General features: G+C 44.4%; 1 protein-coding gene across 2 annotated transcripts; it reads left to right on the top strand.

Moving 5' to 3' along the window:
• The first annotated feature begins 456 nt into the window (after positions 1-456).
• On the top strand, positions 457-20,523 carry CRCK2 (calmodulin-binding receptor-like cytoplasmic kinase 2). Of its 2 annotated transcripts, XM_087401415.1 has the most exons (8): positions 458-849; positions 956-1,061; positions 4,847-5,108; positions 5,237-5,460; positions 5,682-5,850; positions 8,895-8,984; positions 9,089-9,387; positions 20,031-20,522. In XM_087401415.1, the coding sequence occupies exons 3-8, from the start codon at positions 4,859-4,861 to the stop codon at positions 20,295-20,297; spliced, it is 1,299 nt and encodes a 432-aa protein (XP_087257541.1). In that variant the 5' UTR covers positions 458-849; positions 956-1,061; positions 4,847-4,858; the 3' UTR covers positions 20,298-20,522. The 2 variants fall into 2 exon arrangements, with proteins under 2 accessions (XP_087257543.1, XP_087257541.1); XM_087401417.1 differs by lacking the exon at positions 956-1,061 and having other exon boundaries at positions 457-849; positions 20,031-20,523.
• The last annotated feature ends 2,885 nt before the right edge of the window (positions 20,524-23,408 follow it).

Genomic DNA, 23,408 nt, shown 5'->3' on the forward strand with positions numbered 1-23,408 from the left:
GCAATATGTATTGTTTTGTTGAATGCAGCCAAATTAAAGCCAATCAAGGTTGAGGGAATAATCCGATGGAAATTGGAATCGATTCGTCATCAATGGGTAGTTAATCGAGTGATTAATCCGGAATCGAGCAAGGAGATAGTTGTCATCGGCCGTTGTCTGCGGTTGCATTTTTTCAAGATAGGATCAAGACGAAGCGATTGAAGGCTTGTCTGCAGTTGCATTTTTTCAAACAATCGCTCTCGAAATCGCATTGTATTTGAAATAATTTGACCCCGTTCGACCCCGTTTTTACAATTCTTTGGATACAAAGCTAGCTGCGATCAGTTTAACGTTGCGATTCAACTTGCGAAATCTCCATTGCAATTGAAGCGGATATTAATTCATCTTTACCGCTATAACCTTTCGGAGATGGATAGATACACTTTGATTGAGATTGATTCATAGACTGCGAGCAATCAATCAATCAATCGATGCTTCAGCTGGAAGTTGGCGATAATCAGAGACCACAGTCCCTTCCTTTACGCCTAATCTTCCGTTCCTCGCTGGACCGTTTCCTCTCATTTATTATCAGTCCGACTCAGTCATTGCCCAGTCATTGCGAATCGTAAATTGTAATTCAACGCGCACGTTTCCTCGCCCCTCTCCTCCGCCAAGCTCCCCATTTGCCTCTTCGCCCTCCACCCAGTCTCATTTCACCTCTCTCCTCTTGCCCAGTTTATTCATTCCCGTAGCCTGGGAGACGTTTCTCGCATGCACAACGCTTGTTTGGGTCTCGCCCAGATGTGAATTCCGGCTCTGTCTGTGTCCACATGGGTTCGCGCTTACTTCCTGTCCTGAGCTTTTATGAAGGTTGGTTGACTCGGCGCCTATATGCCATTCTTTTTCGACCTTATATATGAGTTGATCCATGCCCGCACAACAGTTTGTGTGTGAGAACCGTTTCTGTACCTTGCAGCCATGCTCGCCCGACGCAGACTTCTGGCGCTAGCAGAGCGTTATGTCATTAGTGGCAGGCTTCTTCGTCGTTGAGGCTTTGTGCGTCGCTTTTGCTGGGATTGGAAGTAAGAAAAAAGGCAATCCCTTCCCCGTCATTTCGTCTCTTCTGTTTTCCTCCGGCTGTGCGCTTCATCCGCTTGGGCAGTCATCCCTCGATTTTCATCATATGTCTCTTTCACAAGTTAGGCTTTTAATATTTCAGTTTAAAACCAAAACTCTGGATTGTCACAATTATGATATACGTGATGCTTGAGCACGATCTATCAAGCTCTAGGCATTGCACCTAGAGTTTCGCGCAAGGTTTCCTTGACAACGACTCGGCACATATTTGTCTTTTGAAAATCTGGACACGATGCTGGCCTTTCGCTCCTCACGTGATGTCAGCTTCGTTCACGTACGCCCTTTCCTAATGTCTTGATAAAATGGGAAGCCGCCTCTAAAAGCATGCACTGAAAAGCTCAATATCTACATGGAGTATTTTTGAGGCGATAGCCTTTACTAAATTTCGCAAAAACAGAGCTGAAACAATTGCCATTGAATGGAGCTGGAACGATTACAGAAAAGGGGGCTTCCAAGGTCATTTAGCTGCTCACCAGAATATCTTATACGCCTTTCACATTTCACAATCGAAATTATCTGTAGTACCAGCTTTTTGCACAAAAAGATTTCCCCAACCATAAGTTCTCGTTGCTACAAAGGGTGTACTCCAACAAATCTTCACCCAGGCCAGATTAAAGTGGTAAAATCTTTTGTTTCTCTAAGATGCCAAAAATTTGAGTGTATCCTTGGAGTACCAAAAGCTTCGTCCGCAAAATTACAGAGAGTAGCTGTTCCATAAGGAGCATCTAATGCTGCAAATGCTGCTCATTGATCTGCGTGGAGGTTGGGGATGCTCCCACATAATTCTTTCTGTCTGCCATGATTCTCACCTTCAGGTAGGCCCTTCCACTTGGTGATATATTCTACGTAGACCTTGGTATGAAGGTCAAATCTCTGAAGCCCATGGTTGCTCTGAAATACTCCTCCATAGATGGCAGCTCAGAAAAGACTTACATGTTCTAACCTACAGCTTCCCCAGCTCTGTGGATAATCCTGTAAGGGCCATAATACTGGCCAGCTTGATGTTGGTGTTACCTTTAACACCTTTCAAGGAGGTTTATCTGTTCTTGTGGAGCTGTAAATGCACATTATCCCCTAAAGTCCAAATGTGTTCTTTTGCTTAGCTTGAACACCCTGTATGTTTGTTTTAACCCTTAAGCAATAGCAAAAGAGCATTCATTTTTTTAAGACCATCCTGATCTGCTGATTTTTCATAGCCATATCTGCCACTGAGGAAGGCATGTCAGCTCTGCATGTATACATGGCTTCAAACTGGCTCAGGCATAGAAGTGCGTTTGCTGGCTGTGCCTAAGATCATTATTTCCAGCACCTATCTGACATTATTGATGTGTCCTTGCTTGATCTAGCTGTAAATGAGGATGTCATCAAAGAAAACCAGGCCAAATTGGATTAGGAGGGGCTGCAATATCTTGTTCATCAGAGATTGACCCCTGCACCAATAGTATCCTCTCTTTCAGAAGGTCATGGCATTCAAATTCAACAGATCTACCCCAGGATTCCCTCCAACTGCATTTCAAAACAATCTCAATAGGTCCATAAACAAGGCTTCCAATTGAGAGTCAAACTTGACTACACAATCCTTGTGTGACATCCGAAATGTCTAATTTTGAGGTCAAAATTCTATGGCAAGGGATGGCTGTAATGAAAGGGGGGATGGACTAATGTAGAAGTATTCTATTGAGAGCTAAACCATCCTTTCAGCCATCTCACCATCCCTTCTCCCCCTCCATCCCTTTCATTCAGCCCATCTCTCATATTCAAGCCCTCTCTCCTTTATCTCTCCTCTCCTCTCCTCTCATGCATCCATCTTGTCCATCTCATTTCCTATTCCCCTCATAAATTCAGCCATCCTATTCAGCCCCTCCCATGCAAAAAAAAAAAGCCATGGAGAAATCAAGATCGCCGAGATATGCCAAAGGCGATATAGGAGGGGACTATGTAAGTCCAAACCCACCTCTCTTTATGCACTTTTTGTTGTGATCTCTTATCTTATCCCCTCCCCTATTGTTCACGTTCGTACCTCTCTCTCTCTCTCTCTCCCCCCTACCCACACTTCTCTCTCTCTCTCTCTCTCTCTCTCTCTCCCCCCTGTGTCTATCTCCCGCTATAGACCAGTACATGCTGATGGGGATACCGCTTGGGGGATACTGGCTGGCATCACTGCTTGACAGATTTGGAGGGCCAGATGCACAGAGGCGTTAGATGACCCTCGTACATCCTGGCCAGTATTTGGGCTGACACCGTTCACGTACTGATGGCCAGTTGGTCGAACATGCAGGGTTCTTCCCGGGCAGCCTCAGCCAGGAGGGTTATATTCCTATGGGAACGGGGTTCCCCCTTTTTCTTAGAGACTACAACAGGGTTGAGGTGGCACTTTCAGCTTCAACCCTGGTTTCTTTCCAACTCATTTTGAGTTTTCTATTCCCTATTTTAGGGGGGTTTCCTCATGCACAACATGATGTATTTTCGCTTTGAGCTTGCTCACGCGGGTATTTTTCATACTAATAGAAGTCCTTTTCATGGGAAAAAAAAGAGTAATGTATTGCCAATCATGGTTTTCAGAATGCTATGTAGGTACTCTGAATAACTGGAGCTGTTTTTTGCACTCCTTGGGAGCTGCCATGTGTCGTCCCTTAGCAGATGTACTAGATGGTTTTTCCCTGTCCCATAGACCTGTCGGTCTCCTGTGGACATGAATAGAGTTTCTTTCTTTCTCTTTCTTTCTCTCTGTTGTGTCCACCGGAGGGTCATAGCCCGGAGACCACAGTGGGCCACGTATGCTGACAGCCACAGGTTTTATGCCACCACAGCAGCATCGCACAATGACGCCCCCTTTCAGGATTGATGCCTCACCCTCAGAGAGCTTTTTCTTATGTATTGGTGCTGTTATGATCATGATTATGGATTTTTTTTCTTGCACTCATCATGGGTGTTGATTCCCGCTTAGCGACTTCACCCCTTAGATTATTGTATCAGGTTTCTTTCTCATAGACCCTTTGGTCTTCCAAAGGCTAAGACCAAGGCTTTTGATAATCTCTCTCTCTCTCTCTCTCTCTCCTATTTCACAAACATAAATTGCTGGACAGACTTGCAAGCTTCAACAGGGGCTCCTTCCAAAGGTATTTCACGATCTACCCATTGTACTTCTAGCTCTCACGTCTCAATGAGAAGCTTCCCTAATCCACTCATTCTCATCACAGTGCAATGAGGTATGTATGCTTTTTGTGAAGGGATGACTCCTATGAAGGATGTATAATGTATACATATATAGATTCAAGAGAATCATGTCCCTCTATGAAAGTGCATCTCTCATTATGAAAGTGTTTCTCTGTAATAGTGCATCTCTCATTATTTATAAGGTTGTGTCCCCTTGTCAAGGGTTATTCCTCTTGATATTGACCCCCATCCATGTAGTCATGCTAAGGAACAGGCTCTTCTTGGGAGTTATGAGCTGATACGTGCTTCAATTCCTCGCATTGTTTTTGTTGCTAGTAGGACGGAGAAGTTCTAGTCTCTCTTTTACAATCTCCATGTATTTGTTATTGTGTCTGGTCTCATGGATCAATTTGGTCTTCTGAAAACTCTTTTTCCCTTTATATTGAGATCGCACCATTACCAGTATGTTCACCTATTATGTACGGTTCAACAGACTCCAGCAGAAGAGAACTCTTGTTCTCCTTTCAGTATGCTTTTAGGAGCTGATGTGCAGTATTATCTTGCCCTCTTTCAGGTGTGAACAGATATGCCTTCATCAGTTTCAGAAGGGGTGAAATCAATATTACTGAAAACTAAGAAAAGTCGAAAATCATTTCAGGATGCCAACTCAACAGATTTTTCTAGTAAATCATACCCAGAGAGTACCGTCAGTTGGCCGCCAACAAAAAACAAAGAAAGGTCTCCTTTGTCTAGAGTAGTCAATGCTTTTGGAGGTTGTTTTGTGCCATCAAAGAAAAGACAGGAGAATGCAGACGGTTCGTTTCAACAGTATTCAGGTGTGTCATCGCTTTCACATCAATGTTGATAAGTTGACAAACATATCACTGGGTTGTTGAACTTCTTCATAATTTCTACGTGAAGCTAGGGTATTCTAGCAGGAAATGAACAGCTCTGAAATGTGCAGTGAGTTCGTCCAATGATGGAATGTTTCAGTCCATTGGATCCGATTTTTCATCGAATTCTATGGTGGAGAAAAGTTCTGGAGTCATCATATTCACCATGGCTGACTTGGTCAAAGCTACTGGAAACTTTTCTCCTTCACTTAAAATTGGCCAAGGAGGGTTTGGCACCGTTTACAAAGGGAAGCTCAAGGATGGCAGATTTGTTGCCATTAAAAGAGCCAAAAAGGTATACATTTCTGGTCTATGCTCGTTTGTAGTTCTCATGCAGTTTTTCTTTCATTCGTGAACAGTAAACATCATAATTGCAGATCAAGGATGGTCATAAATGAAAGTTTTAAATCAGATTCTTTCATCTTACTGGTTAAGGATCTATGATTGATTTTACAGCTTTGGCCAATGGACGTTGCTCTAAATTGTTATCTTTTCACTGCTCTTTTCTGGTTACAGAATGCATATGACGTGCAGCTCTCAGCAGAATTCAGGAATGAGGTGGCCACACTCTCTAACGTTGAGCATCTAAACCTTGTCAAATTTATTGGCTATTCTGAAGAGGGACAGGAGCGTATTCTGGTGGTCGAGTATGTGGGTAATGGTAATCTGCGTCAGCACCTTGATGGTAATTAGTCTTCAAAATTTGTTGCCTTTAGCAAGCAGCATGCATGATTGTGTTTCCTATAATGCAATTGTGTGGATTTGGATACATTTATGAAGAATTGTTTTGTTTCTGTGGGTGGTGGAAGGTAAAGAGGGGTTTTTGGCCTGGAATGATCATTTGGGATGGCTGGGCTTGTTATTTAGAAGCCTCCTTAAATAAGGTCCACCTAAATTTGATCTGTGCCTCTTTTTAAAAATATGTTGTCAGCATTTACAATTTTGTCCATCACCCTTGTAGTCTTAAGATATGCATTTAGTGGTCCCTCATTTCTGAGTGTGCAAAGATCCCAATGAATTATAAGCAGTAACTGTCATATAACTTCTGCAGTGTCAAATCACTGAAGCAAATCAGCATCTGAGTGTGTGTGTAAAATGTGTGTGTGTGTGTGTGTGTTACACTTGCTCTCTCTTCCTTCTTTTCTGTGCTGCTTATCCCACAGCACCTCATCTTCCCTCGTCCACTCCCATCAACTATCTTGACTTGCACCCCTCCTATACTATCCCGTGTTTCCTTTTGATAGCAGGGCCCATGTGACATGGTTGACCTCTTGACTGTATATTTCTACTTAGATGACCAGGTGATTGAAATTGTTTCTCGAAGACAGAGTGGTCCTCTAAACAAGGATCGTAATTGGATTGAAAGTTTGTAGCCATTTATAAGAGTGATCTTGTATTTGACTTCTATGCTTACATGCATTCAATAATGCAGTGACTCATAGATAAATGATACAGCCTCATGAATGTGGTAATTTTAGAGAAATCTAATTCGCTACTTGGCTACAAAAGTGGATTTGGCCTTTCTATGTGGTCCATTGGTTTGTCTCAAGATTGATGTATGTGTTGATTCGGGTGATGGGCCTGAAGAAGAAAATAGTTCCAAAATAGCTTGTGGTGGGATATCAGACCTATACATAGTTAAGACTTATCAACATAATGGCGGAACCAAATAATCTAGGGATTTAGTCTTAATGCAGGTGAGCATATTCAGATTGGCCTAATTTTCCCCTTCTAATAATTGAGAGTAGATCTTTGATGAATAAGCTAATATCATCAGATTTCTGGGCTCTTTGAGGATTCTCTACTAACATGACCTTCTGAAGGTCCCATAAGGCAAGTAAATGTAGGCCTACGTTGTAATGGCAGCTCCCTTTTTGTCTCTACAAAGGCTACGGACATCCCAAGTGATCAGCTTTAACTACCTCCTCTGGCCCGGATAGTTTTGGGGTTGTTTACATTCATAGTCACAAGAGGGTAGAATGGGAACGTTGAGAGTGGAAAAGTTACAGTTGGATGTGGCTTTTTCGAAATGTGTGGTACAAGTGAACATTGTTGAAGCGGAGTGGTTCAGCAAAAATGGAGGGAGTGAGACGATGGAACACTAAGGTAACTTCAGCCAATTCAGCCAATGGCTTGCTAGTCAGGTTGTTTGCAAGAGAGCGAGGAAGCATGCGATTAAAATTTGAGGAAAGAAAGAGAGGGAGAGTTAGCTGGATAATGCAGAAGGGGTTCGTAAGAGAAAGAGAGGAGGGTAGTAGACAGCAAACTCGTGCAGTTGACAATTATAGTATCGAAATGCCAGATCTCCTTTAAGGCATTTCTTTGAACTATAGTTGTAATGTGAACATGGGTTGCTACACTATATGCCAACTTTTGAAGTTCCTTTGACGCCCACAAATCTCCAGCCCTTTATGTGTCAGTATGCTTGTCAGTAACTGGCTATCTTTGAACTCCATTCTAAATATATGTGAAAAACATTTGTGCAGATTTGTAGGGAGATTCCAGACCTTTGGGTTCAGCAGTTGTCTTTGAAAGATCATCTGACTTTACACTTTTACAGATAAGTGAGGAGAGATATTGAGAACAAGGATCATGCAGTGGGCTTCAATTTCTCTACTGGATAATTTCTGATGCAAGGTCCAGGCATATCACTTACCCTCTAATCATTACCTTGTGCAGAGCTACATTACTTTTTCCACAAATTGTCTTCCCTTGAATTAGCAGTGCTCCGAGAACAATAATCCATCCATCTGCCTCAATGCCTCGCTTTTAATCCTTGAAAGACCTTTGCTTCCTATCCTTGATTATAGTTATACTTCCTGTTGAACTAAGGGGTTCCATCTCCATCAGCCTTCTTCACGCAAGCTCTTACGATCTGCAAGCTTGCTATAGGGAGGGAGAAATGGATCCTTCCTGAATTATACGATCTGCAAGCTTGCTATAGGGAGGGAGAAATGGATCCTTCCTGAATTATTGACGGGATGATTGACAGTCTGATTGAAGAGATGGAAGAGGTGGACATGTTTGTAAATCACCACTGTTGCATACCCTATGAATTGCTTGTGTCCTTTCAACTTAGAACATTTATTGTGACAGTTTATCATTTTTAAACACACATGTGTGGGTGCAAAGTTGGGGTGTCTGAGAGAGAGAGAGAGAGAGAGAGAGAGAGCATTGAGCCAGCCGTTCCGGCGTGCAGCCCTTGGTACAGCCCCCTCGGGGGTTTTGTCGCCCTCCAGCCGGGTCTACCTCTCAGTTGCGTAGCCACCAGATCTTCCACTCTGTCTCTGCAATCTCTGCACACAGCCCTTTGTTGGACCCAACTTGTTGTCACCACCTTCACCAGGCCGCCTCTGCATCAGTCGCTGCTATCTGCTCTCATCTTGCCACCTGTTTTGCGCCTTGTTCCTGTAGTACCCACGGAGTGTGTGTGTAGGGTTGTGTGTGAGTGTATGTGGGCTGCTGGCTTGCGCTCTTCCACTACTATAATGCTCCCCTCGCTTGCTTGCAAATAGCCTTTTATTTCCCTTCGTTTCGCACACCTTATACTACTCTCTCCCGCCTGTGTTTTAGCCGCCTTTGCCTGTTAAGGCAGGCAGCCTAGGGGGAAGTTTGAGAATTTTGTCCTTTCAACTTTGTATATTTATTGTGACATTTTATCATTTTTAAACAGCTATCTATATTGGTGCAAGGTGAATGAGTTGATGCATTTTTTGATTGTAATTGCAGGTCAATATGGGACAATTCTTGACTTAACTACCAGGTTGGATATTGCTATAGATGTTGCACATGCTTTAACATATCTCCATCTATATGCTGGTAAGGAAGAGCAGATGATGCTCAGCATTTTCCTGTTGTCTAGTTATGAAACCATGAGTTCATGAACTGTAAATCTCATTTTGCTTACCATCTTCAATTTACAGATCGGTCTATCATCCATCGTGACATAAAGTCCTCTAATATTTTACTGACCGAAAACTTCAGAGCTAAAGTTGCTGATTTTGGGTTCTCACGTCTGGGTCCTTTGGAGCTTGATGCTACGCATGTTTCCACCCAAGTCAAGGGAACAGCAGGATACTTGGATCCTGAGTATCTGAAGACGTATCAACTTACACAGAAGAGTGATGTGTATTCCTTTGGGGTGCTTCTTGTGGAGTTATTTACAGGAAGACGTCCTATTGAGCAGAAAAAAGAAGTGAAGGAGAGAATAACAACAAGATGGGTGGGTGTATAGTCTCCTTGGCATGCTTGAATTTTAACGTGTGATTTTTTCCCCTGTGCGCTTGTGCTGTATCATACCAGAAGACAGCGTGAAATAGCTGTGTGTGTGTGTGTGTGAGAGAGAGAGAGAGAGAGAGAGGATATTATATGATTGTATTAAAGTCCTCTTGAGACCCTCAGGATCTATGGGACCGGTGACCGCTATTAACCAATGGTGGTCCTTTACATCCCAGTAAAAAGAAACCTTTACAAACTTTCTATGTTGTGACCACTTGCATTGCTAGTTTGTGTGCTAACCTGAGGACTTTGCTGTGGTGTTCCGAGACTTCCTTCAGGTAGCTTCCAAGCTGTTTGCCGGCTGTGCCAGCCAAATTTTCAAGTTACCTCTGTTGCCACTATTCTTTTCTCTGAACTGTGCATAGGTTCAGCATTTTAGGAGCACGTGTTGCTCATGTTCTACTTCCCCCATGAGGCAGATTTTATAGATTCTTACACACTTTTTTTGGGGTGAAATCTTTGATTGATTATATTATATGAGTAGCAACCTGAAAACAAGGTGCTACAATTACATCAACTGAAAATTTCAGTATATGCCAAAAAGACCTCATGATCTATGCAGCAGGTCTGCAGGCAATCAAAGAAAGATTGCTGCAAAAAACGCCTAAAAAAGCCAAGCAGAGAGAAAGTAGGATCACCAAAGACTTTACAATTCCTATATGTCCATAAAGTCCATAGTGGCCAGTAGCGAACCCAAACGAAGAAAAGATGAAACTCCGGTTTGGATGGATAAGACCCAAATAGCCATAAGAACTTTCCAAACGAAACAGATGGGAATCTCGCTCGCAGGTGCTATCGATGCAACATGTCTACAAGCAATCAAAGAAAGATTGCTGCAGAGAACGCCTAAAAAAGCCAAACAGAGAGAAAGTAGGATCACCAAAGACTTTACAATTCCTATATGTCCATAAAGTCCATAGTGCCCAGTAGCGAACCCAAACAAAGAAAAGATGAAACTCCGGTTTGGATGAATAAGCCATAAGAACTTCCCAAACGGAACAGATGGGAATCTCGATCGCAGGCGTTATCGAAGCAGCTAAAAAAACTCACGAGAGCACGGACAATGCCAAAACAAGTGAGGCACAGCCTCAAAAGAAGCAGAACATTTGTGGCAAAGTGCAGGAGCAATGTGTCGATGAGCTAATAGTGTTAGAAAATACCCAACAGAGGGTACACGCAGCGGAAGACTTATAGTAATGCCCAGGAGCTCACACAGTGTGCGGTGTGGGGTGTGGAATCACAAACGTCTTTACTTATGTGCATTCAATAGATGTGAAGACTCATCAATAGACAATGAACCAACCAGATAGAGAAACCACCAAAATATATATATTTCCGTTTAAAACTATGGACACAATACAAGAGAGACAGATCCGGAGTCCCACCAATGGTGTGGTCCTCTGATCTTACCACAAGGTCCTTCTCCTATCAGCTGGCTATCTCTAGACTCGAGCCCGCGTGCTCCACCTGGAGCTTCTGTAGACTTTCCGTCCTTTGACCTCAGCTCCTTGCTGCCCTAGAAGACAGCCAAGGTCTCAGCCTCACACTGAGCTAAGTCTGCAGTAACACTGGTACTCCTTCAGCTTCTGGATGTAGGCCCCAAGGGTGGTGCTCTGCTGCTCCTTTCTGCTCTGCTGGAAGCTGCACTGCTGGATGCTGAAATGAGACCTGAGCCTCTCCTTTTATAGGCCCTGAGGCCTGGCAAAAATACGGACTGGTCAGCCCTATTTTGGCTGACTCAGTCTGTCTGAAAACCGACCCCACAGCTTCCCATTTATGGGGCTGTGGGCTGCCCTTTTGGGGCTGTGTGCTGCTCTTTTGGGGCTGTGTGCTGGCCGACTTAGATTGGCCAGCCGACCAGCCTGCTAGCCCTATATAAAGGGCAGGGTACTGCCTTATTTGCTTATGCAGGGGGCATTCCACTGGCCAGCCCATAACCAGGCCTGTCTGGCTGGCTATACCCAGTCCAATCAGCCTATCTACACAGGCCGACCCTGCTGCTGCCATATCTAGAGCATGTTGCAGGCCATGTGCCTGCCCACAAACCTCGCTCAATAGCTCTCCATGTAGGCTTCTGTACCTCGGGATACCCCGCCAACCATGAATGCTCCAGATCTGTCCCAGATCCACACATCTAGATAATCTCTCTTTGGGCACATCCTGCCCTAGGTCTCCCTCCCCCACGCACTCCTCATTTGGGGGCTTACAGATGGGGAGGTCACCTTTCCAACACCCCCTCTCACCGACACATCTCGGCCCAATGCCAACACGTCGATGACGATGCTCCAGTAACTCCCTGGTCGTAGTCCTCTGGAACCTTTCGGTGTTGAAATCTTTTCCTGGCTTTTCATCCAGTGGCTCCTGCTCCACCAGGTCCGGTTCCGCTTCTGCACACCATCCTGGTACACAGGTCCATCTTTGGTAGCACCTCCTGGCACCACCTCCTTCCGTCATGTTCCCGCCTCTGAACTCGAGCAATCCAGCCGTCACGATCTTCCAGTCGTCCCCTCCATAATGAGTGAACAACCTAGAGTCTTCCAGGCACCATGCTCTGAGGGTCTGTTTCAACGCGTCCTTCCTTTGGCAAGGTCTGCAACCAATGAATATTTCCAGATAACCTGGACCATGAACTCTCGCTGAGTTCTCAAGCAGGTACTCTTCTGGCTTCAGTACTCTTTGTCCATCACCTTCTAGCAATCTGCGTCCAAGATTTGAAGAAACACCAATACTTCCCCTTCTGCCTTCGAAGAAGGCCAATTCCTTCCAATCTCTTATCACCTGAGACAAATGAAGAGCAGAGTCTCGCCACAGCATGCTATAAAGGCTCAAATGCAGAATATCAAATACATACCAGACTGTTGTACTGCCTGAATGTTCGCTCTGAAAGCAAACTCTCATTGAGGCACCCACTAAGCGCTTGTGTAATCCTGTACTGTCCCCTTCTGAACTCTAGCATCCATCTAACCATGAGACCCCAGGGCCTTCCATGGAATCCACCCTCGTGTCAGTGTCAACAACCACACACCTGGAAGGTACCAAGCGCTCCATGCTGTCCTTCACCTTCACAAAGGCATCTGACTCCTCGTCGACCCACATCTCTATGTCAAACATCCTCACTGTGATTTCGGGATCAACATATCTGACCTCGGTAACACTTGGTGATGTCACCAGGAACAACTCCTTGATTACCACATTTGCTTTGGCCTCTCCCTCTGAATCTGAGTCAGACTCCTTTTTGTTTTTCAGATCCGCCTTTTTCTTTCTGCAGTCCTTTGCAGCGTATCATAGTAGAAACACTTCTTCTTATGCTTCCTCTTCGAAGTCCCCTCGTCGTGAGAGTCGTCTTTCTTGGACTTGCCACCGTTAGGCTTGCCCTTTCCTTTGCCAGCGGAATCCTTTGCCAGCATCGCCTTGTCGTCTTTGTCCTCGTTGTAGAGCTTCTCCCGAGCTTCCTCCTGTAGCAGTAATGGACACAACTCCTTAAATGTCAGAGGTTTGGTCCTCTGTCCTACTGTCACAACCGTAACAAAGCTCTTGAAACTTCGAGGCAGTCTCCTCAGCACTATCAAGGCCAAATGGCATGAGTCTGTCTTCTGACCAATTGCTGCCAGCTGATCTCTCACCATCTTGACCTTCGTCAAATGGCTATGTACCGTATCTCCTTCTTCCATATCAAGATTGTAGAGTTGATGCTGAAGAAGCACAATCCGGGAGGTATTGTCTGTCTCGTACAGATCCTTCAGGGTGGCCCACGCCTCTACTGACGTCTCGGCCAGCTGGATATGCGGAAGAACGGAGTCCGCCGTAGTCCCTATGATTATTGCCAGGGCATGGGCATCTCTGTCTTCCCAAGCTTCAAGCTCCTCTCTGTCTACTGCCATGAGTATCTCCCCTTTCCTGTCCACCATGTCCTCCGGCTTCGACTCCTCTCCTGTGGTCAGCTTCCACAACTTCCGAGCCACTAAATGACTCCGGATCTTCACTTTCTAGATTGGGTAATTAGTCCCGTCCAGGTTCCCAGACTCTCCAAAGTTAGGGATAGTGAAAGAGAGAAAACTGGGGGAGGAGGAAGGAAAAGCAGGGGCTGAAGAGGCTGTAGAGGTCGACATCTCTGCTGTATATACCACATAGCAAAGTCAACCAAACTCAATTTCAGTAAACCAGAACTTTGAACGCACCTGATTGAACCTGAGTCACCCTCCTTCTCGCAAGGGCACAATCCTCCAGTCGTGGAAGTCGATTCCCTAGAGCTTCTGAATCAGGGTCGTCCCTCAGCAAGGTCCCTGCCTTCAGGCTCCCACACCTATGAGCCTCCTACTTGGGCTCTGATACCATGTTAGAAAATACCCAACAGAGGGTACACGCAGCGGAAGACTTATAGTAATGCCCAAGAGCTCACACAGTGTGCGGTGTGGGGTGTGGAATCACAAACTTCTTTACTTATGTGCATTCAATAGATGTGCAGACTCATCAATAGACAATGATCCAACCAGATAGAGAAACCACCAAAATATATATATTTCCGTCCAAAACTATGGATACAATACAAGAGAGACAGATCTGGAGTCCCACCAATGGTGTGGTCCTTTGATCTTACCACAAGGTCCTTCTCCTATCAGCTGGCTATCTCTAGACTCGAGCCCGCGTGCTCCACCTGGAGCTTCTGTAGACTTTCCGTCCTTTGACCTCAGCTCCTTGCTGCCCTAGAAGACAGCCAAGGTCTCAGCCTCACACTGAGCTAAGTCTGCAGCAACACTGGTACTCCTTCAGCTTCTGGATGTAGGCCCCAAGGGTGGTGCTCTGCTGCTCCTTTCTGCTCTGCTGGAAGCTGCACTGCTGGATGCTGAAATGAGGCCTGAGCCTCTCCTTTTATAGGCCCCGAGGCCTGGCAAAAATACCGACTGGTCAGCCCTATTTTGGCCGACTCAGTCTGTCTGAAAACCGACCCCACAGCTCCTCATTTATGGGGCTGTGTGCTGCTCTTTTGGGGCTGTGTGCTGGCCGACTTAGATTGGCCAGCCGACCAGCCTGCTAGCCCTATATAAAGGGCAGGGTACTGCCTTATTTGCTTATGCAGGGGGCATTCCACTGGCCAGCCCATAACCAGGCCTGTCTGGCTGGCTATACCCAGTCCAATCAGCCTATCTACACAGGCCGACCCTGCTGCTGCCATATCCAGAGCATGTTGCAGGCCATGTGCCTGCCCACAAACCTCGCTCAATAGCTCTCCATGTAGGCTTCTGTACCTCGGGATACCCCGCCAACCATGAATGCTCCATATCTATCCCAGATCCACACATCTAGATAATCTCTCTTTGGGCACATCCTGCCCTAGGTCTCCCTCCCCACGCACTCCTCATTTGGGGGCTTACAGATGGGGAGGTCACCTTTCCAACAAATAGCTGTCCAGATGGAAACACTCCCAAAAGAACTCGCCAAAAGAAAACCTGTTGCCAAAGCGGTACTTTATAGGCCCAAAGTTGCTGTAATCTTTTCCTCCACCACTTGGCTGGGCGATGCATTCGCGAAATAGAATCACCTCTCTCTGAAACCCAAGGTTGAGGCAAAAGGAGTTTATACAATGCAGGAACAGTAATCTGAGATAGCCTCAAAGGACGAGAAGAGGACCCTGGAGAAGTCAAAGTCCAATCTTCCAGCCGGTCCTGTAGTTCCAAAGGAGGAATCGGAACAAAAGGCGAAAGCATAGAAGTAATTTGTCGCCACAAAGGACGATAATGAGAGCCCAATCCATATCTAGTTGCTGCCAGAGAAAAGGGAAGCACAGTACTAGCATCATCTATAACATTAGTAACCGAGGTGATGCCTTTAAACGAGACAAAGTAGGAACGTCAAGGTTCCTGTAAAGCCAAGGGAGGCTGAAAGACTTTCGACCAGTGAATGCTTTCAGCTCTCAAAGAATTCTCAAGCAAAGATTGCCGTCTATTCCATTCCAGATGAGAAAGAACATGCTTCCAGTCAAGAAGCAAGCGGGAGACAAAAGGGCAGCCAGGCAAAGTGCCATCAATGCAGCTAAAAAGGAAATCCCATTGATCGAGTTGCCAATGACCAAACGCAGAAATACTGATATGAGTGACCAGATTCCTAATCATAAGAGCCCAATGCTGATCACCTTGCAGCAACATTTTCCCGCTGTGGGCAAGAATATGCACATGAATATCCGTGATGTTCAATCCACCATGCATCTTGGGAGAACAAATGTGATGCATCGAAAGCAGCCTGAGACTTTTTCTGCCATGTTTGGATCGCCAGAAGATTTCCATAAAGACAGACATGAAAGATGTAAGATCTGCCTTAGTGAACATGATCAATGGCAAGTAAAATTGAATATATGCCACAAGAATGGACTGCACTGTTCGAAGACGAATGTGCAAAGGCCAAGTTGCGAGTTTCCAATACTCAAGCTTTTTCCAAAGCTTAGTCAAAACCCAATCAGTTTGTTGTCGGCGAGTGAGTTCCCACCCCAGAGAGAGAGAGAAGAAGAAGAAGAAGAAGAATATATTATCGTCCTCCGAAGACCAAAAATCAGTCTATGGGACCTGAAACAATACAAAACCTTACATATATAAAGACTCCTCCCTTTAAGGGGAGGGTAATAAGAGAAACTACCTTTATGTCTAGGTGAGTTTCTGTGCTTGAAAAGCTTAGATACAAATGTTCCTAAAGCTGGGTGACGCCTTATGTAGCAAATCAGCCAGTTTGTTATGTCCCTGAAGAAGAGAGCTGAACTTTTTCCTAATGTGTGCATAGTAAGGGTGTTAGATATCAATGCTCCACTCTCGTGTAACTACACGGGAACTAGCTAACTCTACTTGTAAGCCCCCCATACGAGGAGAAGGCATTTGAGTAGCTCGGTTATCCGGTAGGTCCTGGTTTGGACACCAGATGGGGGCCATGTGTGGCATGATGGCTGGACGGAGTTGGCACACTGCCAACTAGGCTACATGCAAGTGCGGGAAGGCATCCCATGACTGACCGCACTGAGGGTAGACGGAGCTTTTCCTGGGGCAGCCCACTCTCGGATTGCGGGGCCCATTTGGAGCCTCAGATGATCCTGGATGGCTCTGGGCCGAACGGCATTCGTAGGTCAGTTGCTCTATTTTACGCCACGGTTCTATCGTGTGGTCGGTGGCCTATTTCGGGACCGACGCCCAGTCGACCGTTTTTGGGCGGACTGGGTCGGTCACCAAATTGGGTCTAACCGAATACGACTAGTGGCTATATAAGAGCGAGCCCGTGAAGCCCATTTCATCATTGGCTACAACAACCCTGATTCCTTAGCATCCAGCCTCCGTCCTCTACTGTTTCTAGCTTGCCATCGAAGCTTCTTTCACAGGAGCGCACTACGGCTGGGAGGCAGCGCCATCTATTGTATCAGACCTACAGTAATCAAATTTTTGATTCTCCATACTATCTGGTTTTCTGTCTTGCGTACGAGATCCTGTTATCTGTTGAGCACAGACGTTGTATTATTTTCTTACAAAGGGCATATCATTACCATGTGTTCTTTTGTTTCTGGCATACCCTGGTCACATAATTGGCATATTCTGCTCTCTCTTGGCATGTCTTTCCATCCTCCTATTTCAATTTGCAGCTGGTGTGATCGGGTGCGAAGTGAAGCCAAAGCCCTCCGCTTATGCATTGCCATAGGTGTGCAAATGTACTTCTGCGTGGCTGACTCCTCTGCCGTATAAGTGGGCCAATATTGGGGGTTGATAAATGTGCAGTAGTACTCGAGCTTATCTCTATTTTTAGCTGTTTGCCATTTCCTGTGTAGTGCATTCAGCAGGTCACGATGAAAAGCATCTTCATCTACCTCCTCTGGCGAGTAGTTCAAGTACTCCTCTACCTCCCACTTCCTGAACCAATTTCTCAGATCTAGTGCCCATCCAGATGCCAAAATCTTGCTCTTGTTTGTCTTTTGGGGCTTTTGACTTTCTCCCCATGCCCTCTTTGGCAGCCTTTCAGCATCCATGCCTTTGACCTTTCTAATGTATCTGAGTACCTTCTTTAAAGCATGTAACTCTATGGGTAAGCATCATGTCTCTAGAAGTAGCAGAGAGTAGGGTGTAGTAGCCTTGATGCCAAGGTGTCTCCTAATAAAAGATTTCTGCATTTTTTCCAAATCATTCCATTTCGAGGATGATATACTCCCACCCCACACCTCTACTCCATAGAGCACTGTCTGTGATACCCAAAAATCATGTTTCGTACATGCCATCTTCTTGTATTGCTATTACTGCAGTCATTTTCAAATTGGTAATACTTTCCCCATCCTGCATCAAGTCTCCGTTGCACACAGCTGCTCCATTTATTATTGGCTGGAATTTCAATGCCTAGGTATTTGAATGAGTGCACTGTATCAACTGGTTGACCCATGCATGAGATTGAGGTTCTGTCACGTAGAAAGGTGTTCCCTTTAGATAAATCCTGCTGCTGTCCAAGATGATTTCCCTCTTGCGTGTGTCAAGCATTGTGCAAACAATTGCCCGATGGCTTGAATTTTCATCCCTCTTTCTTCCTACTCGGTGTGCCCCAAAGACCACGACCTCTTGCATGGCAAAATGCTCAGCAAAAAAGTCCCCAACATCCTTTGCAAGTGAGAGGGGTGTTTCCTTTTCTTTTTCAGGTAGGCCCCATATGACGATATTCTGTGCTCTTTTTTCTCTCTCTTTGTACTCATTGGCATCCATCCCTTCTGATTTTTTTCCCTTGTCTAAATGTGCATGTGTCTGTATGTGCCCATTTATCACCTTACTTGCCCATGTCCCTAAGGTGCCTATTTCTTGCTTGCATTCTAATTGAGGCTGCTGTGCCATATTTGCTCTCATATTTTCCAAGGTCTGTTCTAGCTCAGCAACTTTCTCCTCTTGGATGACAGTCTTTTGCTCCAAACTGTCTATGGAGCTTTCATACATGGCTACCCTTTGCTCCAAATCTGCATGGGGGGGGATTATGCTTTTGACAAAGCGATCACATGCTTTGGCACATTTTGTGAATCCTACCTCTTCTTGGGATCCCTGTCCACCTGCCCATTTTCAATTCAATATTATGTGATCTGGTCCTCATGTGGTTGTCAAGACACTTGAAAGCCAATATATCTTCCTGAAGGCCGGTCCTGTCTCTCATGCTCATTATGGGGCTGGTGTGTCTCTTTTCCTGGTTATGCCCATATTCTTCTCTAGAAGTTTTAACATTAATAGCTCTAGTTGGCTAAACCTCTTTCTCTGGAAGTTATGATGCTTCTATTCAAATGTTTTGGTAGTATGGCTCCTGTCTACTACCACCCCACTGTCTTTAGTGGCTTTCGCTGTGTGTGGGTCTATTTGAATTCATTTAGCATTTTCTTACAGGCAGTGATCTTCTTCCTAAGGTAAGATAGCCTGTATATTGGATAAGTCATCTGCACATTTCTCTGAATTCTTCTAGTTATTACCTCTCCTACTGACACAAAGAAGGTAGTCTATCCCACTAGAACTGGAAAGAAATCCTCTCCTTTCATCTCTGGTCATGCATAATGAAATGGGAATCACAATGCAGATGCGAGAGCACGCACTTTTCAGGTCCCTTCTGCCATCCTTCTTCGCTTGTTGACCATATGAATTACATGTGTTTTAAAAACTTTCCCATGTTTTATTTTGCTCGAAACTTTCTTGGTGGGGGGGGGGAGGGGGGGAAGAGAGAGAGAGATTATTTAAAGTCTTCGAAGTACTAAAGGGTCTATAAGACTTAAAGAACCTGATACACTGAGATGAAGGGGTGGAGCCTCTAAGTAGGCATCAACACCCATGAGGAATACAGAAAAGAGCCATCATCATAACGATACAGATACACAAATAAAAGTCCCTGAACTAATGGAGAGGATAAGGGCTGACGACACTGTGATGGTCACCCAAAAAATGGCGGAGAATGAAATGAAATGCTTGTGTTAAATTCTGTGGAGAACCGTTGGGATTATGGGGACTGTTAAAAAAAAGAAAGTACAAAATACAAGGTCTAGAGAGTTCTAGACATAACTTCACTGGTCCCGAAAAACAACAACAATCTGCACTAGGGTAAAACAAGATTACAACCATGTAGAACTAACAATGAGAAAACTAGTAACAAAGAGTATGGACATATATGGTCTTACTCTGGTTCCTTTATGAAGAATCCGAAGAGTTTGAGGGAAAACTTCTTTCACTCCTAGTTTTCGATGGGATGTGTAAGCCTGGCTAGGATCCTTTTCATATAATCTGGCTGTAGCAGCCCTAGTTCTAGAGGGATTTTAAGTTCATCCATTCTTTCCCATAGATTTTACATTGGTACCATATCATAATCTTTCTTGAAGTCTACAAAGCAAGACTACACCTATTTGTACTTGCCCTTGGCTCCCTCCATTTTAGCCCTGAGAGCAATCAAGTGGTCCATTTTGGAAGGAATGTTTGGGCTCTAAAACCATCTTGGGAGGGGGCTGGTTTTAGATCCAAACATTCAGGCATATTGTAGAGAGAGAGAGAGAGAGAGAGAGAGAGAGAGAGAGAACAATGTTATTGAGAGAGAGTAACTAAACATAATGTTCTTCTTCAGGTATTTCAAAAGTATCTGGAAGGAAATGCAATAGAGACACTTGACCCCAAGCTGGAGAAAAGCCCATCAGCCTATGTGATTGTTGAGAAATTGTTAGAGCTAGCCTTTAAGTGTGCAGCTTCAACAAAAAAAGAGAGACCTAGTATGAAAAAAACCGCTGAAGTACTTTGGAACATACGCAAGGATTACCACAGCCTTTGGCAAGATAATTCCGGACAACAAAATCGTCTTTCCAAGGACTATGGTAAACGTGTTGAAGGAATATAAATGCATGTATTTAGCACATAGCAATGGAAATTTTGTAGAAGATTGTTTACTTTTTATGCTGACTTTGTATGTTAATATGTGTCCTCAAATTCATCTTCTTCATTACATTCAAATTGTTCTTGGAGAAGGCTTCAAATGATGCCTTCCTAATGTCATATTGAATTGGTCTATCATGGAGTGAACTCAGATCTCTGGATAGTACTGTCTTAATGAATAAAGCCTCATCCTTTCAAGTCAGATTGCTGTAATTTAGCTGCTAGTTCTAACCTAACATTCAGCCAAAACTATCATGTAGCCTTTTTTGTTCTCATCTCGTAGAATGTGAGGTCTCCAAAGTTTCACTTTGGAAAATGTTGAAACAAAGAACACCACATGAGACATGACAACATTTTACTGCGCAAGAGTCTGAATCAGAGAGCAGCAAGTGCTCAACTGAGAATTTGCTTCTGATGCATGTCCAGTATATCCTTGCTTGAAATGCTGGAACAGGTGCACCCTGATACTGATTTCCAGTTGTGCATGGATCTGTACAGCCACAAGTACTATTGTTTTCACAAATTTCTTGTACATCTGGAACAAATATTTTAAAAATGGGCATGATATGTTTTTAACATTGTGCTGAGCTTCAAAATTGAGGGCCGAATGCCTGTTGACTTCTTTCATTTCTAATCTTTCGATAAGGCTTAACTTCTTGCAGAGCATATAGGTTTTCATTCAAGTCTTCTTGAAGGTTTCACTTGTACGTCAGCAAGTTTGGTAATCTCTCTTTAACTGATTTCAGAAAGCTTGCTTCTTTCAAATGTTTTTGCTTGGTTTGTTTTGTGGCAGTGACATGCATCTCCTGAAAAATGAGGCTTGTAGTCAATCTAGATGAAAATTTCATCTATGTTCATTAGATTTTAAGGAGACAACTTATTGGTGAGAAGATACGAAAAGGCTGTCCTTGAATAAACGATCACTGCTATGGAGTAGTAATTGAATAAAAGGGAGTTAGTAAATAAGACATCAAGCTCCCTGACATGACCCTAGCACTCCTAAAACCTCTGATCTGCAAGCAAACACAAGAACACACCAAACGTGAGGAAACTAAGCAGGCTGCTCACCACCCAACCATGACATCTATGGGATGCGATCTTGAATCAAGAGATGTGCCCTCCGAGCCACGAGTTGAGCTACTGGCACGAACTCCCAACTAGATCCTAACCAGCCTGGTGTCCCATACCACCAGATGGCGCTGTGAAGCTTGGGATCTGCTACTGGGCCTTGGGCTATGCTATGATGCAGGCATGTGTCCGCCACTCAATCCAGGATCAAACCTAGCACCTAGGAACGAGACTCGCTCCCATCGGCTCCCTGAGAACTGAACCTTTGGGCCCCTTATATAGACTCGGGCCCCAAGCGCCGAAAATAGCGAAGACCTCTATTTGGTTTATACCCTTGCCACTCAACTCGAGAATCGAGCCTGTCTAGCTCTAAGCCTCCCAAGGCTACCTGAGCTAGTCTTGTGTACCCAGCACACGTCAGATACCAATCCGTGCACATGACATACTTCCCCTCCTCTAAGAACTCACTCTTGAGTTTGCTTTAAAACCCGAGAATGTCCTCTGGAGGTTATGTAATGTCTCCCATGTCGCATCCTTCTCAACACGATCCTTCCACTTGATCTTGTATTCGGTGATAGTTCTATTACGAATCTGTCTTTCAGGAAATTCAAGAATACTCTCAGGTTCGTGTGGAATAAAAGTCAAATTTGTAACTTCTATGATTTCATGAGGAGAAACAAGTTGATCATCCGCACCCAGTAACTCCTTCAGTCTATTGACGTGAAATATTGGATGTACTTTAACATCAGGAGACAATTCTAGTTTATATGCAACTGGTCCAATTCTTCTAATAACCTTGAACGGACCACAGTATGTGGGGGATAACTTCGGAACCAAACCATTACTTAGGCTCCTTGGGAATACGCAAATATACCATTGTTCCTTCAGAGAACTCTCTAGGTAAACGATGTCTATTAGCATAAAATCTATCTCGATCTTGGGCACTTCTAATAGACTCCTTGGCAAACTGCAACATCTCTTGCATGTCTTGCAAGAATGTCTTTGCAGCATCATTTTGGATTCCCTTTAACCCAACCATAACTGGTGACTCAAGTTAAAACCTGTACAGAAGCATAAAAGGACTGTAACAAGTACTCGAATGCTTTGCACTGTTATAAGCAAATTCTATCATAGGTAGATAATCTTCCCATGAAGACTCTCTCTTAGAAACATATGCCCGAAGCATATCTTCAATCAATTGGTTGACCTTTTCTGTACTGCCATCAGATTGTGCATGATATGAGGAACTCATACTTAGAGTAGTTTCCAACTTCTCAAAAACAAGTGTCCAAAAGTTACTTGTAAACTTCGAGTCCCTGTCGCTGATTATGTCAGAGGGCAAACCATACAGCTTAAATAAGTGGTCCACAAACTCGTGAGCCATTGGAACAGTTGAGATGGTTGTTCTAGTAGGTAAGAATCTAGCCATTTTTGTCAGACGGTCCACTATGACCCAAATGGAGTCATGACCCTTGCGCGTTCTAGGAAAACCCGTAATAAAATCCATGGAAATACTTTCCCATTTATTACTTGGGATTTGCAATGGCTATAACAAACCCGCGCTTCTAAGGCATTTTGCCTTAGTAACTTGATAAATTCGGCAACCTACTACATAGTTTTCAATAAATGCACGCATCTTAGGCTATTAAAAGGTATGGTTCACAAGAGACAGAGTCCGATGTAAACCTGGATGTCCAACACCAGGAGCATCATGACACTCCCAGAGAATCTTGGATTGAAGATTCGAAACATCTGGCACACATATCTTTCCATTCTAGACAGCAGGCCGTTCCTAATCATCCACTAACCTCCCGTCGCTTGTATCGTAGGTGGCGCAATCCTTGAGTCCTGGTCAACTGTGGAGCTCCCATCCTAGACTTTCTGCCAATAAGAATTGAAATGACTATCAGTTGGGCAAAGCGCTCTCAAGGATTGAAATAGGTCTGAGGATATTTTCGTAAATGACATAGCATTTACAAACTCGACTCGACTTAAGGCATCCGTCACA

The sequence above is a fragment of the Dipteris shenzhenensis genome, chromosome 30 (assembly GCF_047967505.1).
Source record: "Dipteris shenzhenensis isolate YYH24624 ecotype China chromosome 30, Dip_SZ_1.0, whole genome shotgun sequence".
Classification (NCBI taxonomy): domain Eukaryota; kingdom Viridiplantae; phylum Streptophyta; class Polypodiopsida; order Gleicheniales; family Dipteridaceae; genus Dipteris; species Dipteris shenzhenensis.

What these genes read in the sequence shown, in the direction of transcription:
- CRCK2 (XM_087401417.1), top strand. Translation starts at nt 4,859, where the DNA reads ATGCCTTCATCAGTTTCAGAAGGGGTGAAATCAATATTACTGAAAACT. An exon ending in ATATCTCCATCTATATGCTG is followed by an intron (nt 8,985 to 9,088) that starts GTAAGGAAGAGC and finishes TTCAATTTACAG; the next exon opens with ATCGGTCTATCATCCATCGT. An exon ending in AGAGAATAACAACAAGATGG is followed by an intron (nt 9,388 to 20,030) that starts GTGGGTGTATAG and finishes GTTCTTCTTCAG; the next exon opens with GTATTTCAAAAGTATCTGGA.